The sequence below is a fragment of the Setaria viridis genome, chromosome 3, assembly GCF_005286985.2.
Source record: "Setaria viridis chromosome 3, Setaria_viridis_v4.0, whole genome shotgun sequence".
NCBI lineage: Eukaryota > Viridiplantae > Streptophyta > Magnoliopsida > Poales > Poaceae > Setaria > Setaria viridis.
This window is the reverse complement of record NC_048265.2, coordinates 17,176,889-17,192,688: the sequence shown is the minus strand read 5'-3', so window position 1 is coordinate 17,192,688 and position 15,800 is coordinate 17,176,889. Positions and strand designations below refer to the sequence as shown.

The 15,800-nt window shown below is 48.0% G+C and overlaps 2 protein-coding genes and 1 long non-coding RNA gene across 3 annotated transcripts; 1 reads left to right on the top strand and 2 right to left on the bottom strand.

The window, feature by feature from the left end:
- The first annotated feature begins 503 nt into the window (after positions 1–503).
- LOC117849815 (uncharacterized) lies at positions 504–4,158 on the top strand. The gene is made up of 8 exons (XM_034731509.2): positions 504–947; positions 1,083–1,173; positions 1,252–1,400; positions 1,480–1,723; positions 1,810–1,923; positions 2,002–2,184; positions 2,469–2,670; positions 3,486–4,158. Exons 1-8 carry the CDS (start codon positions 577–579, stop codon positions 3,980–3,982), a joined length of 1,851 nt encoding a protein of 616 aa, XP_034587400.1. The 5' UTR covers positions 504–576; the 3' UTR covers positions 3,983–4,158.
- Positions 4,159–6,147: 1,989 nt separating this feature from the next.
- On the bottom strand, positions 6,148–7,001 carry LOC117849817 (uncharacterized). Its single transcript, XR_004639098.1, has 2 exons — positions 6,605–7,001; positions 6,148–6,509 (listed from the first exon to the last, which is right to left on the bottom strand). It is a non-coding gene; the product is annotated as an uncharacterized lncRNA (long non-coding RNA).
- Positions 7,002–12,792: 5,791 nt separating this feature from the next.
- On the bottom strand, positions 12,793–14,879 carry LOC117850631 (transcription factor DIVARICATA). The gene is made up of 2 exons (XM_034732488.2): positions 13,886–14,879; positions 12,793–13,791 (listed from the first exon to the last, which is right to left on the bottom strand). Exons 1-2 carry the CDS (start codon positions 14,332–14,334, stop codon positions 13,347–13,349), a joined length of 894 nt encoding a protein of 297 aa, XP_034588379.1. The 5' UTR covers positions 14,335–14,879; the 3' UTR covers positions 12,793–13,346.
- Between the last annotated feature and the right edge of the window lie 921 nt (positions 14,880–15,800).

The following is a 15,800-nucleotide window of genomic DNA, read 5'->3' as shown; positions in this document are numbered from 1 at the left end:
GGGAAGGGAAGGGGAAAGGATAGGAAGAGAAGAGAAAAGAAGAAAGGAAAAAGGAAAAAAAAAGGAAAAAGGAAGATAAGGGGAAATAAAGAGAGGGGAAAAATAGGAAGAAAAGATAAACCGAAAAATAAAAGTAAAATGAATAAGGTTATCCATGTTAAACAGTTAGGAGAAGCTATTTGCCAAACATATTTTCATCCACACAGAACCGAAGTAAAAAAAAACTACTTCGCTGGCCGCAGCTCTGCCGACGAGCCCACGTGGTCGTTGATCGTGGTTGCATTGTGTCGGGGGGCGTTTGTCGGTTTGGACACTACCATCGCCAGTTCATTGCACATCGTCCGATCCGAGATCAACGGGGCTAGCGTCGCAGACTGCGACATGGCGGGTCCCAGAGCCGCTGACGATTTCAAACGGCAATCCCGAGGTGGCCAGGTGGCGCGACCAAACATCACAGCGCACCAACCCGTTCCTCTCGTGTCGTGTGTCCAATCCAAATCCCCCCTCCCCAAGTCCCCATCGGCCACGGCCAGTACCCGTCTCCTCCGCTCTGCTCCTTCCCGCCTGACCCGCGCGATGGCGGCTGGTGAGGCGGCGCCGCTGTACAGGGACGCGTCGGCGCCGGTGGAGGCGCGGGTGCGGGACCTGCTGGGCCGCATGACGCTGCGGGAGAAGGCAGCGCAGATGGCCCAGATCGAGCGCACCGTCGCGTCGCCGCGCGCCCTCACGGAGCTCGGGGCCGGCAGCGTCCTCAACGCCGGGGGCAGCGCGCCCCGCGACCGGGCCTCCCCGGCCGACTGGGCCGCCATGGTCGACGGCATGCAGCGCCACGCCCTCGCCTCCCGCCTCGGCGTCCCCATCCTCTACGGCACCGACGCCGTCCACGGTCACAACAACGTCTACGGCGCCACCGTGTTCCCCCACAACGTCGGCATCGGCGCCACCAGGTATCGGTCGATCGGACCACGGACCACGTGTCTGTGTGATGCCGCAACCGTTTGCCCGCGTCACCGTGCTATGCCCCTGTCCCTGTGTTTTGTTATCCGCCAATTGTAGCAACCGTGTTACCGTCGACCTCACAGGGACACGGAGCTCGCGCGTAGGATCGGCGAGGCGACGGCGCTCGAGGTCCGCGCTACCGGCATCCACTGGACCTTCGCGCCCTGCGTCGCTGTGAGTGAAATTCAAACTCTCTCCTGATTAATTGGTGGCGGGATATTCCTGATGGGCGTTTGGTCTGGTGCATGCCAGGTCTGTCGGGATCCGAGGTGGGGGAGATGCTACGAAAGCTACAGCGAGGACCCGGAGATCGTGCGCTCGATGACCACCATTGTCAGCGGTCTGCAGGGGCAGCCGCCGGCAGACCACCCTCATGGTTACCCCTTCCTCGCCTCGGTCAGGTACTTCGATGGTGATATTTTAGTGTGTTATCTGTATGCCCACGACCTGTTTGTGGAAATGTGCCCATGTGGTTTGCAGGGAGAATGTACTTGCTTGCGCTAAGCATTTCGTAGGGGATGGTGGCACGGACAAAGGGGTGAATGAGGGTAACGCCATTTGCTCGTATGAAGATTTGGAAGCGATCCATATGACACCATACCCTGATTGTATAGCTCAAGGGGTGGCTACAGTGATGGCGTCCTACTCTAAATGGAATGGGGAGCCATTGCATTCAAGTCGCTATTTGCTGACAGATGTTCTGAAGGGAAAATTAGGCTTCAAGGTAGCTGAGCCTATAGCCATTATTTGGTAATAATTATTGAATCTTAGGTTGGCTACAATGTTGACGTGCGTAACTTCCTGGTTCAGGGTTTTGTCATTTCAGATTGGGAGGGCATCGACAGGCTCTGTGAGCCTCAACAGCCTCGAGGGTCTGATTATCGCTATTGCATTGCACAATCAGTAAATGCGGGAATGGACATGGTATATGGTTATTGAGTGTTCACATGAAATGCATTCTTCTGTTATCTGTTCTTTTTGCCTACATTGAGCAATCTATAGATTATGATACCTCACAGGTTTGAGAAATTTTTGGAGGATATTGTGTTCTTGGTAGAGACAGGGGAGATACCAATGTCTCGGATTGATGATGCTGTTGAGCGGATTCTGAGGGTTAAGTTTATTTCTGGAGTGTTTGAACATCCATTTTCAGACCAATCTCTGCTGGACACAGTTGGTTGTAAGGTGACATGCTCTTTTATGCTTATTTTTCTGTTTTAGTCATCCAAAAACTTGATATTCCCAACCATATATACTTCCTCCGTTCCATATTGTAGGTCATATTTATGGCACCGAATAGATATACTATAAAAATATATTTAATGAAGAATCTAATAGTACTTATTTGGTATAATAAATGTTAGTACTTTATTGTATAAATTTGGTCAAACTTGAGATGCTTTGACTTTCCAAGAATGTTGGAGTGACTTACAATTTGGAACGGAGGGAGTAATATGTTGACCTTTCAGGAACATCGGCTGCTGGCACGTGAGGCTGTTTGCAAGTCTTTGGTGCTTCTGAAAAATGGAAAGGATCAGAAGGCGCCATTTCTTCCATTGGCCAAAAATGCAAAAAGAATACTGGTTGCAGGAACACATGCTGATGATATTGGATATCAGTGTGGTGGGTGGACGATAGCATGGCATGGAGATAGTGGGAAAATAACTCTTGGTGAGATGAAACTCTGCTTCGCAAGAATAAAATTTTATTTATAAGTTTTCCGTACTTCATACATTCTTTGTTTTGTACTCCCTCCATCCCAAAAAGAATGCAACTCTCTCTTCCCGAGAAGTCAACCAATTTTAAATTTAACCAAATTTATACAAAATAGTACTAACATTTATGGTGCAAAATAAATATCAATAGATTAATCATGTAATATATTTTCATACTAAATCTATTTTGAGACATGAATGTTAGTACTTTTTTTTATAAATTTGCTCAAACTTGAAATTGTTTGACTCCTCGAGAGTTGCATTCTTTTTGGGACGGAGGGAGTACTGTCAATCAATTGTTTGACCTAGACGATACAGTTGTCTAGTATAAGAGTGCCTGGTACTCCCAGGTAGTGCAGAAGGCTATGTAGTGTTGTCACTTGTCCAGAGTTTGAATTAGCATGGGTATCCTCTTTCCCAAAGGAATGGCCATTGATCCTGAATAACCTTGGTCCTGAATAAACCAGTTCTCACTTGACGCTTGGAAACTCTAGTAGTTAACTAGTTATTGATAATTCATATAGCATTTTCAACTGCCATGGTGAAAAGAAATGGTAACTTGTTGCTCTGAAAAACAAGCTTAAGTTGGTTGTACTATATCATTGAAGTAGTATGTTGTGTTTTCCTTTGAGTAGACCTCTTCCTGTTTTCATATGGACTTATTATTTTTTTTATATAAAAGGAGCATTTCTAGTTTTATCAGATGAAAGCAGTACAAATCTGCTATTTTCAAAAATCAAAAATAGCTATTGATGCGATCTAATCAAACAGGTACAAGCATATTGGAGGCCGTACAAGAATCAATGGGAGTGCAAACTGAAGTTGTGTATGAGAAATGCCCAACAGAAGCTACGATTGAAAATGGGGATTTTTCCTATGCAGTTGTTGTTGTTGGAGAGGTTCCATATGCTGAATGGACAGGAGATAGAACTGACCTTGGTATTCCATTTAATGGCTCCGAGCTTATCACCCGTGTTGCAAGTAAAATCCCTACCCTGGTGATTGTTATATCTGGAAGGCCATTGGTTATTGAGTCACAAGTTCTGGAGAAGATAGAAGCTCTAGTTGCTGCCTGGCTACCTGGAAGTGAATGCACGGGAATTACCGATTGCCTCTTTGGAGATCATGATTTCATCGGCACATTGCCTGTGACATGGTATAGGTCTGTTGATCAATTGCCTATAAATGCTGGAGATGCTAACTATGATCCGCTGTTCCCTGTTGGATATGGGTTGAAAATGTTTCAAAGTGGTGATGGCTCAACATAACCATATCATTTATTTGGTTATACATTCGAATCTTTGTGATGTTGTTAAATACTCTGTACCCATTGGCTATTGGAACTTAAAAGGGAAATGATATCATGTAGCAGTGTTCATTGTAATGTGTTAAAAACATTGTATTCTTCTCCTAGATTTTATTTACACCTTCGATCACCTTTCAACATGAGTGCACTAATTGGATTTCCATCAAGTCCATATTACCATTTCCCTTGACCAGTTAGTGTTGCTTTGTTCATTACCATTTTTCTAGAAGGAAACTATGAACAGGGAGGAGGGAGGATTGATGCATATCAGGAGATTAAAGTTCAGGGATGATACATTGGAGGTAGAATTAAATAGACTTATCAGTTGCTCTGAATGACGTCTTTGAGCACTTAGCTCATTCTCTTAGAACCATGATGGTAAAAGATCAAAGCACTGGGAAACAGATTCCTGCAACACGGCTCCCTTGGAAGGCTTCAGAGCAATAAAATTCTTAATGTGGTCTATATTTTACGATACGGTCATCTTGTAGGTTGGTGGTGGCTGCTTTCTGGAAATATCTTTGGACCTTGATGGTCTTCTCATACTGCCAGTAGCCATATTGTGCAAGCATCACAAATCTCAACTGATTTGCAGGCATATGTCCTATACCTAACAGTGGACATCATCTGAAATGAAGAAAACAGTACGGTGAAGTGGTACAAAATATGGTATTACAGTTGCCTCTGTCATACTATCTCTGCAGCCATGGCATTGTTATCAACTCCAGTTTTCCGTGCGGACTGAAACTCTCATTATTTGAGATACTATGAAGTCACCTTGTGCTTCTTCTACTATGGCAGTTACAATGACTCTTACGCAAAATCACCTGCTGGCAGGACACTCTCCCATGTTTCCTCTCATGCTTAAAGTTGCTTATTCACAATGGTTGTTACTGTCATACTAGGATAATTGCTGGGAATTGGGAGAAGTTCAACAGGGGTGGTTAATGGAAATACATCCTCAACTCAGCATCAAGCATACTGCTGAAAGACATTATTATTTGAATTGTTCTCAATATGTTCTATTATGAAGGACATCTTGCTTGCACGAAACTTTTTCATCAGGTATGGAACTGCTAAAACATTTCCAGCATAGCTGGAATTTCACATTTTTGTCATTCAAATGATGAGTTTTTTTATTATAAAGAAGAAATTGAGACATCTGACGCTGAAAGTAACCATGTTCCTGCACTTTTACTTCAAATAACTTACAGGTAACACTGTTCCTGCAACCCTGAGGCGTGGATTTGAGTAGTTTGTGGATTACTTGAACATTCTGCAAGGCTGAATTTGGCAGGGATCTTTAAGTGAAGGTTCTTTAGAAGACCATTTTGAGCAGCCCCGCACTTTGTGCATTTCTAAATGAAATTGCTGCACGGTAACTTGGTAATCTCTTCAGATGGTTGGTTTTGTGCTTTTAGATATATATATATAAGTTTAGTAAGAGTGTGAAATTATTAACTGTGACGTAGCAGGTGCTAAGAAATGTAGCTAGGTTATCCAAAAGTTAAATTTCAACTGCCAAAGCTCACAATGCAAAAAAAAAAAAGATATCTAAATAAATTGACTTGTATTTTCTTTCATATCTTAAAGGACACGATATTTGAATACTTTTTTTTAGAACGTGAGCTTCATTACTCAAATAGCAGGATTACAGTCGTCATTCAGGATATTTGAACACTTGAGAGTATTCTTTTATAAAAAAAAACTTCTACATGTACCCTGAGAGTATAAAGCATCCACGCTTCAGTAGTTACGTAGTTCTTCAAGCGAATCTAATGGCAGTGGATGAAGCTCTGTAGTTGAGCTTCTTGTGACAGGTTCCCACAGGGTTACTTGGACCGGAGTAATATTTGAGTAATTTAATTTTTCATGCCTTCTACTAAGGTCAGTGGAATTAACACATCCTAATTATGACAAAACAGGTAGTGATGTGGAATAGATACTGCAGTCTATTTATGGTTTCCACCTGTGAAATAGTGAATTTGAGTTACTGCTAAGTTAGATTGCTAGAAATTTTTGCCATTCGTTTTCCTAAATAGAATAGGAAGTATACACTTTCTATGTAGAGACTTGATGTTCATGAGGCGTTAATAGGGCTATAAACCATACCAAGAGATAAGGACAAATGAAAAGGGAAGCAATAGCCGAAAGGAGTAGAAAGTAACGAAGGTGAGAATGAAAACGAAATTCCACCTACTTTAGGATCTTATAGGAAGCACAATATCTGGTAAATCATGGCGAATGAACATGAGATGACTTCCTTCTGCGCTCAGTGAACGTTCACAGACCTGTGACAGAGCACCATGATTGGATCTGTGGTCAGATCCAATCACTAGATCCTTTGACGAAATGAACCTAAGGCATGCCCATCTGTTGAAGGGAGAGCACTAACCACTGTAGTTGATAAGCTTCAGGGGCTAGTTCTTGATTAGCAACCGATGGGAAACACCTTCCACTTCACCACCGGTTCACCTCATAGAGACAGACTGCAAGATACATGTAGCTTGATGTGATGGCTGTCATCTTTCAAATTTGAACAAAATATAGCTTTTAACTGTAAAATCAAAGGTATATTGTTAACCTCTGGTAACGATGTCCTGGATATGTCACCAAGGAGCTGTGCCCTTGTATGGTATTCATGTAGTGCCCATACTACTATTGGACCCTATCACATAGAGGTAAATAGTAGGATTGCTGGCCAAAAATGTCAGGGTTAAGAAAGGGTACTCTAAACTGGTAGATGCTTTGCTACTCCCTGAACCATCAGCACGCTTGATTTTGCTGCGCCTGCATGCACATCACAAGCAATTGTTTTTTCTCCCCCAGTGTTCCCCATGCAGTCTCGTGGCATGTGCCCATTATTGAGCCATCCATCTTCGCTAACCTCGCGTCATGCATGTGCAGCATCCCCAGTTTTCAACTTGTGCATGAACCAAAATAATCGGATGGTCCCTCTTCCATTCTCCCTTGCACAAACAATCAGCATATGTGACACGATCCCAAGTTCTACAATTTGCTGGCACGCTCGGCTCTATCCGTTGCCTGGAAAGGAGCGTTAAGCTAAGAGAATCCATACGCGTCTTGCTAGATTCAAAGAAACAGATACGTATTGTAATGGTGGCAGTTGGGGTGCCCGGTCCCCGTGCTACGGCGATGGCTACCTGCTTGCTTGAACGACCCTGCTGCTGATTCGAACGGCCCTTGATGCAGAGTTGGAGTCACTGCTAGCAGCAGCCGGAATGAAGGGGGGTGTTTGGATACCCGTGCTAAAGTTTAGCACCTGTCACATCGGATGTTTGGATGCTAATTAGGAGTATTAAACTTAAGCTAATTACAAAACTAATTGCACAGATGGAGTCTAATTCGCGAGACGAATCTATTAAGCCTAATTAGTTCATGATTTGACGATATGGTGCAATTAGTTTTATAAGTAGCTCATCTTTAATCCTCCTAATTAGCATCTGAACATATGATGTGACACTGCTAAAGTTTAGCATCTAGTATCCAAACACGTCTGAAGAAGCGACGCGGATGCTCTCCGTTTATTGCCGGGCATGGAGCCAGCGGCCACTGGAGTACTGGACGCCACTGGAACATTGACTGCCGCCCGGCGTGTTGGCGATATTGACCGGTGGCATTTTGTCCGACCCTTCTCGCCCATGACGTCGCTGCAGCGGCCAGTTCAGTTGGTGGTCAGTTGCCCTCACTGACTGCTAGGGAGCGATGCTAACTTTTGCTGAGGCGGCTGGTCTTGACCTGTTTGCTCCCCCTCCTTGGCCGTGTGCAGAGCTTTGCATCACAGCGATAATTGGGCACGACCGCACCAACTTGGCGTTTAACATAAGGTATGTCACTCGACGCCCTGCCATGCTTGCATGTTCTTGGAGAATGCGCCTTTTGCAGTAGTAGTTGCCCCAGTGTTCCCCATGCAGTCTTCCGATCAAGCAATCGAGCTGATTGGCACGGAGAAGGGAGCCGAGTATTCGGATCGTGGTGGGAGTAAAGTACCCGCGGCCTCCTGCCGGGAAACTACACCTGGAGGGGGCCCATGATTCGGCTGCCACTAGACTAGAGTACGCTGGTCGGTGGTGAAGGGCAGTTGTTTACTGCCCCGCGCATGCACGCGTCGATCAGCTCCCTGGCGGCAGTGCGCGCACCCGCGCATGTCAAGTCTGCCAAAATGAGTGCGGGGTTAGCTCTACCTACTCGGGCTGATCTAAGCGCTTTCCACCAAATCTAGGCGTAGATACCTCTGCCTTCCCCTCGTTTTGGAAAAAGGAGGCCCAAGTGGCAGATTTTCGACGGAGCTAGCGTGGATTAGAGGCGGAAAGCACCTATCATTGTGCACTGACAGCATTAGCTTCCACAAGGGTTTTCATCTCCTTTTCCAGTTCTAGTGCTGTACAGTGCTTGCAAACACATAGGTTTTGGAAGAAAAAAACAGAAAAAGATAAAACACATAGGTTCTGCGCTTGTGGCCCAATGCGATGGCACGTTTCGGTAAGTGGTTGGAACGGACCAACCTAGAGCATGTTGGCTAGGGAAGATTCTCGGCCAAATTCAAGTGATATTCAAACCCTCGTTGATGATGATCGAAGCAGAAGAGGCTTAAGACAACCGTAGTGCTGCTGAGTGCTTCCTTGCGAAGCATCTTTCATGTGTTTATAACAGCTAGTAGTATTCATTTCGCCGTGAAGCTCCTTTTCCTCGCTTTCCATTATGATATGCTCTGCCCGCATTGGGAGCAGCAGATCTCGGTGGTCCGGCGCGAGAAAGCAGGGGGGCGGAATTGGAATCTGGAATCTCCGCACCGAGCCGCCTCTCTACGCCTCTAGTCCCGGCTCAATTATACGCCCATTTGCAGAGCAACCCCAGGAATCTGAATCCAACTTCGTGCTGAGGCTTTTACGGACGCCGACGCATAATGCCCAAAAGTGCCGTGGTGTCGATGCGACGCACCCGCCGCCCAATGGCTGATCGGCAACGGCAAGAGCACTTGGCTCCCACGGTACCACCAGCGACCGGCACCTTGCACCGTCGCTGGACCCGGAGGGCAGGATCTTTAGCGTTGCAAGTGTTACTCAACGTTTACGCAACTAGGAACCACCACAGGTGGTGTGCTCTCGGTAATCAGCACCGGTGATGCTTAGTCTGGTGGAGTTCATTAGGACTTGACACGCATGTTGTCGCGGATTTTGTTTTTCCTAAACACATCATAACACAATATATGCACACCCACCCTATCCTATAAGCACCTTTGAGATATTGGACCGGCAGATCTTAAGATTGACGAGGTCACCATGAGTATTATCGAATGGCACGTTGAATAGCTCCGTAAACTGTTAATTTATAAAATAAATCTAGAAAAATACATGCACTCATGTATAAGCTTTTTTTAGATGTTCTTATCTCATAGGTGGTGGATAAAATGTCCTTAGTGGGGGCAGTTGGGCTATTAGCAATGATTCATTTGATAGATTATTGATCTTTATGTAATGACAAGCGCTAATTATGATCCAAAGCTCTAGCTACATTGCTATGTGAATCCTATATAACAAGAGAAGCTTAGAATTTTCTAGGACTCTGAACTTCTTGAGCAATAAATTAAACATGAATGATCTATAGGCCACAGGGGCGGAGCTACAGGGTGGTCCGTGTGGGCCACGGGCTACCTTAGAATCCAGCCTAAAGTCCAGTACCCTCCTTCCTTCATCTGATTTTCAGAAGAAAAAAATGTTCCTTTTCCACATCCGCCCGTTCAAATAGAAGTTGAATTGTCCCCGATATTGGTATTTGGAAAATTATATATGTTTGCACATTAGAGTTGTAGTGTTAAAAAAAATTATGTTAAGTTGGACCACCTTGATCTAGAATTCTAGCTACGCCACTGCCACTGGACTGCCATTCCGATTCTGGGGTAAGAAAATAAGATGGTAATTCGAATTTTTTTTCATAGCTGAATGGGAGTGTTTGATTAATTGCCCTTTCTTGCCACATTTGGCGGATTTTTTCTTTGTCATACAAATTGTTGTCACGCCACATTTGCTGCATGGATTTGTGGCAAACTATGGGAACACGAATATAGAGTATCACGTGATTTATTACAACAAACAATGAGAATATTTTGTTGGAATCTTGCGTTCCAAACTTCCAACCAATGGTTGAGATACCATTCCCTCAAGTCCATATAGCATCATTGCAATACCTTCATCTCCTGTAAATAAAGTTGCGAGAGGCACGACCGCACGACACTGAAGTTCTAGTCCTGCTAGTACTACCATTATTGTAAATTGTATATTGCCATTTCCTAGTGAGTGGAAAAGAGACCAAAAGACAGTGAGAGCGAGCAAAGAAAGCAAAAGGCGAGACGAAAGGCACGCAGCAGCGCCCACTTTGCTTGCGTTGGATTGCATGTATCTTTCGCCCCTGGCCACTTGGGGTCCACATGCAGCCCCACAGCTGCAAGTTGCAATTGCGGTTCTTGGCCTTGAGCATCGAGGGATATGATACTAGCTATAGCTATATCGTAGGATGGACCCAAAAATAATAATACATAAACAATACTCGTGATGCTACTACTGTAGCAGTAACATATTGCCACATGCCACAGTGCCGGGCAGCAGTGTGCTGGGAGCCAAAGGAGATTAAAATACGATCAGAGGGTTCGCAATGAAGGGGACACCAACCAACCAGCACGTAAGGTTCATCAGAGACTTGTGATCATGTCATGTGACGAGAGCGGCCGGAAAGGCCGTAGCACCGAATCCCAAGCTCAAGCTCGCAACGCAATCCCATTCTAGCTCCATTTGCCACTGGACAGACCGGTAAAATTCGGCTACCGATTGGACACCCCGTAAAATAACGCGTGAGGTGACCAATGCGCAAAGAACTGGATGGATCACCGGCACTGGACTGAGAGCGTGGAGGCTTGACGTGACAGGAGTGAAGTAGTATAATTTTTGCTGGAGCTGAGTCAAGTGCCACAACATCAAACAGTGAGAGACCAGTGACGTCCCCGTTTGTGTACCAGTAGAGTGTTCCTTTTGTGTTGACGTCGCCATCGACGGTGGACACGGTCCCTGTTCCTGTTCGTCTGTGGTCCTGCCGGATTCCTCTTTCCTTTGGAGTGCTCATCTGTTCTTTCCCCCCTACTTTTTACTTTTGGAAATAAACTCTTTCCTAAGAAATTTACGAGAATTCTTATGAAATTGCTACGCTCGTTTAATGTCTGTGCAAATCATATATGCCCCTATCAAATAGAGTGGTGGACACCGGACAGGCCACGGAAGCCATTCACCCATCTTTCTCGAGGGCCCGGAGATTCTTACGGTTGTCCAGGGCAGGGGAGATACCGCGGCCACCACCGGAGGCCAGGAATTCCTCCCAAAGATTGCGTCTTCCCCCCGAGCAAATCAACCTTTTCTCCCCACCCCTGCACAGAACCGAGCCAAAAGTTGGCTTCCCGTATCAGATCACCAGGGAGCCCCTGTCCCTTTTCCTTTTCCCGGGAGGCATTTCGGCTCTCACCCACGCACGCACACGGCCACCGAAACTGTCCGATTCCCGGCGCCCGGCCGCTGCGAGCCACCGGAAAACCCACGCGGCCACGCCTTTCCGGGTGGATCTGCTGCAGGAACAGGACGGGAATGTGTGCTCGCGCGCAAGTTGGGGGCTGAGATGCGTCCGGCAACAGGAGCAGACTGCGTGCCGTGCACCCCGCTGCACTGCTGCGCCTGTGTGGCTCTGGTTCTTCTGCTGGAGTGGTGTGGGCTACCTCCGGCTCGGTGCCGGTGCCCTTGGCAGGGGGAGGAGCCTTGGGAAACAAGAGGACAGCGGCCGCTAGGGAGCGGGCATGTGATGCCTTGTGCAGCCTCCATTGGTGGACCTCCAACTCATTCCCGGCCCGGCCACTGTTGCCTGTGTGCCAGCCTGCCCAGCCATGCCATGCCATTGCGTCCTCCATCAACGTCTAGGAAGGTACTGGAAAGGTACAGCCTCCGTTTTCAGCTAAACAAATCATGCCCTCCAGTGCTCTGTTCCCATTGGCCAAGAGGAAAGCTGATTGGTGCCGTATATCAGTTCTATAGACTATAGAGTAGCCCCTGCCTGATCCCTGACATTTGTGGTCATAAACAAAATCGTGATCTGACGATTTTAAGGGGGTGTTTGCAACCTATTGGATATTTAGATACTAATTAGAAGTATTAAACATAGGTTAATTACAAAATTAATTACACAGATAGAGTCTAATTCGCGAGACGAATCTATTAAGCCTAATTAGTCCATGATTTGACAATGTGGTGCTAAGTAACCATTTGCTAATGATGTATTAATTAAGCTTAATAGATTCGTCTCGCGAATTAGCATAGGGGTTCTGCAATTAGTTTTATAATTAGCTCATGTTTAATCCTCCTAATTAGCATCCGAATATCCGATGTGATACTGCTAAAGTTTAGTACCTAGTATCTAAACACCCCCTGGTTTGGAAACCAGGCTGCTATTTGGCTAACAAAGTACGGTGCTTAACACCGGATTTTCTCGCCAAAGAGAAGTCAATGAGAAGCTTATCCTAGCTTAGATTCTACTACTCGTGCACTACGCAGCAGAGAAAAGAGAGGGATTGGCCGTCTAATCTCTGGGACTGGAGTCCCACCACACGGCCACATCCATCTGCAGCAGAGTTTTATCGCCTCAAAGGCGACAGGAAACAGCTGATGAAAACTACAATCATTTCGTCACCATCATGATTAGTAACAAAGAACAGGTCAATGACGGTGTGACCGTTGCTAATACACCCCCAGCTTGAAGTTAAAAACCCTTACAAAAACACCAAACAATATGCTGCTGATGCTACGTGCTACCCAAACACATGAGATTAATCGATCCGTGCATCATTACAGACAAAAGCTAGCGTAATCAGAGCATCTAGCAGTACACTCTCCCGTGCCTCCCATAACACGGGAAACTAATTGCAATCGGAAATTATTTCACCGCGGGCGTGGTGCTTATGTACACAGAGGCGAAATTCAGGAATGGGCATTGTCCCTATCTTCTATTTTTGCCTTTTCTTTTCTTGCTCTCATCTCTGGAGTACACGGCAAGGGGGGTTCAGCTGAGTTGCAGCAGAGAACTAGAGCTCGGCTGTGAGTTGTGCTGAGCTCGTAGCTGTATGATCCAACGTGTTGTACCTAGCTAGATGCTGTTTGCCTGTTTGGAATCAAGAACAGGCACGAGCAACAGGGTGATTCCCTCCTCGTGCATGGCCAGAGATGGGAGGGTTTTTTTTCCTCTTCTGCCATTGTTGCTGCTCAAGAACCAGTCAGTCAGCCGAGAGGCTGCAGCTGGCCGCATTGCATCTGCATCAGAACAGAGTCGTCCAGGAAGCCGCCGTGATGGGAATTGCCAGGCTCGAGCTTCACGTTGCCGTAGGGGTGCGGCATGAAGTGGTGCGACGGCGGAAGCTTGCTGTCGACGAGGACGCCGAACTGCTCGGAGATGACGGGTCCGCCGGTGGATGATGGGGTGGAGGCGGAGGTGAGCACGGAGGGCGGCGAGGGCGAGGGGTTGCCGCCGTCGTCGTCGGGGAGGTTGACGGTGGTGATGTCGTGGATGCTGGAGCGGCGCTTGTCCTTGCCGCCGGAGTTGAGGCGGATGAAGTACTTCTGCGCGTGGCTGGCGACCTGCGTCGGCGTCCGGCTCGTCACGAAGTTGCGCGAGATGTTCCGCCAGTCCCCTCGGCCGTACTTCTTCAGGCCCATCAAGAACAGCCTGCAACAAGCAGAGCAAGTCGATTAGCCATGGAAATCTCACCAATTCAGCGCGCAACATCAATCAAATTCTTGGTCGTGGCGTGGCTGCTTACTTGTGCTCCTCCTCCGTCCATGGGACGCCCTTCTTGCGTTCCTGGTCGGGGCCGCGCCCGCGCTTGCCGGCGACCATGTAGCAGGAGCGCTTGAAGCCCAGGCCGCCGGCGTCGCCGTCCCAGTCGAAGGTGAACCCGGCGTTCTGCGCCGCGCCGCCGCCGTACTGGGGGAAGGGCAGGAGCCCCGCCTCGATGAAGCAGACGTCGTTCTCGAGGTCGTCGAAGTGCGCGACGACGTCGGGCACCATCCTCCCGGGCAGCATCGCGGCGACGCGCTCCCACCGGTCGGGCGCGTCCCAGTCGACCCGTGCCAGCGCGCGCTCGAACAGTTTGTTCTCCTCCTGCGTCCACGCCCCGGGACCGGGCGCTCGCCGGTCCGGCAGGAACCTCCCGGCGGCCTGCCCCGCGAAGTAGGGCGGCGGCAGCACCTCCATCCACGACTCCATCATCGTTCTCCAAACTCCGGCCGGCCGAGAGAGCGCCGCCACCTGCCGATCAGCCGGACCGACCAAGATTTCGCCTTTCTTTCCCTGTCAGGGGAGCGCGTACTTGGGCGGCGGCCGGGAGCGGAGGTCCGGGGAGGAGGAGGCGGGGAGGTGGGAACGGGCGGGGAGGAGGGGGTATTTATGGTGTCATGGCATCGAATTCCTTCCGGGAGATGCCGAAGTGGCCAGAGGATGATTCGGCCTCCACCGCGGGGGCGCGCTTAAAGAAAGGCAGCGAGCCCCCTTGGGCGATTCCGATTGGCCCGTGGCTCAGTTCGTGGCCTCTTCCCACTCTCACGAACACACTCTGCCGCCACTCTGCACGAGCTCGCTCGCTGTGTTTGTGTTTGGCCCGCTCCGCGGCCGCGAGCAGCGGGGAGCTCGAGCTCGAGCCTGGCGTTCCCTTCCCCCGTGGCGCGAGCGCGAGGAGCTCGTTCGTCCCTCTGCAGTCCAGGCTGGAGGAGTAATAGTTTCTGTGTGGTCGCACAGGGCGACGTCGTGATGGCCCCTCCTCGTCTGTCCTCTCCTCGCCTCCTTGCCCTTTTCTTTATTGGCCGTTGCTTGCCGCTTTTCCCAATGCGGACTCGGCCACTGCCACTTTACTTTATGCGCATTTATTGTTTGCTATACCTATATTTCTGAATTTGTGATCAGCCTCCTCCCCGCCATGGTCCAAAATGGCAGCGGCCATGGTCTCATGCTCTCATCCGGTTTGCTGTCGCTTCGACGATGGTGGTTGGCATTTGTTTTTCTCCTGCGATTTTGCTAGAGAGGCCTGTACCTAGAGAGCATTCGACATTTCGACTGCAGCCGGGTGTGCACGTAGATGCAGGTCAGGTAAACAGCGCCTGGAGGAAATTTGGGGGTATGGATCAGAAAAATCAGTTGAGATTGTGCTGCATGGCGGCGGTGGTCTGCAAGAAACAAGGTGGATCATGGGGGGTGTAAGTTGAGAACAGCTGGTGTGGCCAACGCAATCACCAGCCTCTGTTGGGTTGTACAAACTTCAGGAGAAACGCAGCTCAATTTTACCTGCAGGAGTGAAGGATTACAGAGATCGAAACCTCCAATTGATCAAAGACACAAAGTCAGGGGTGGATTTTGATTGCAATGGCGTTGACGACCAAAACTGAGGCACATCGTCTGTGTCAGCAAGTGGCAGAACAGAAATTGAAGCTGCACGGCAACGGAGAATGGAGAGGATAGCAGTGGAGTCTGATGCATCTACATGGTCATGCAACAAAGAATTGCTGACATGGACAAAAGCGAATTAGGAGTACCCAAGAAGCCAAGAAATTAGAGGCCCAATGCATGATTTGTAGCTTTACTTATTGCAAAGAATTTTTTTTATGTGCGAGAGGCAGAGGCAAAGACGTGTGTAGCTCATTTATTTGTGAACATTACGTAAATAAATTAAAATGAAGCTCTCC

Coding starts and splice junctions, on each gene's coding strand:
- LOC117849815 (XM_034731509.2), top strand. CDS start 577: ATGGCGGCTGGTGAGGCGGCGCCGCTGTACAGGGACGCGTCGGCGCCG. Junction 1,174..1,251: donor CCTTCGCGCCCTGCGTCGCT/GTGAGTGAAATT, acceptor GGTGCATGCCAG/GTCTGTCGGGATCCGAGGTG. Junction 1,401..1,479: donor CCCTTCCTCGCCTCGGTCAG/GTACTTCGATGG, acceptor TGTGGTTTGCAG/GGAGAATGTACTTGCTTGCG.
- LOC117850631 (XM_034732488.2), bottom strand. CDS start 14,334: ATGATGGAGTCGTGGATGGAGGTGCTGCCGCCGCCCTACTTCGCGGGG. Junction 13,792..13,885: donor TGGACGGAGGAGGAGCACAA/GTAAGCAGCCAC, acceptor TGCTTGTTGCAG/GCTGTTCTTGATGGGCCTGA.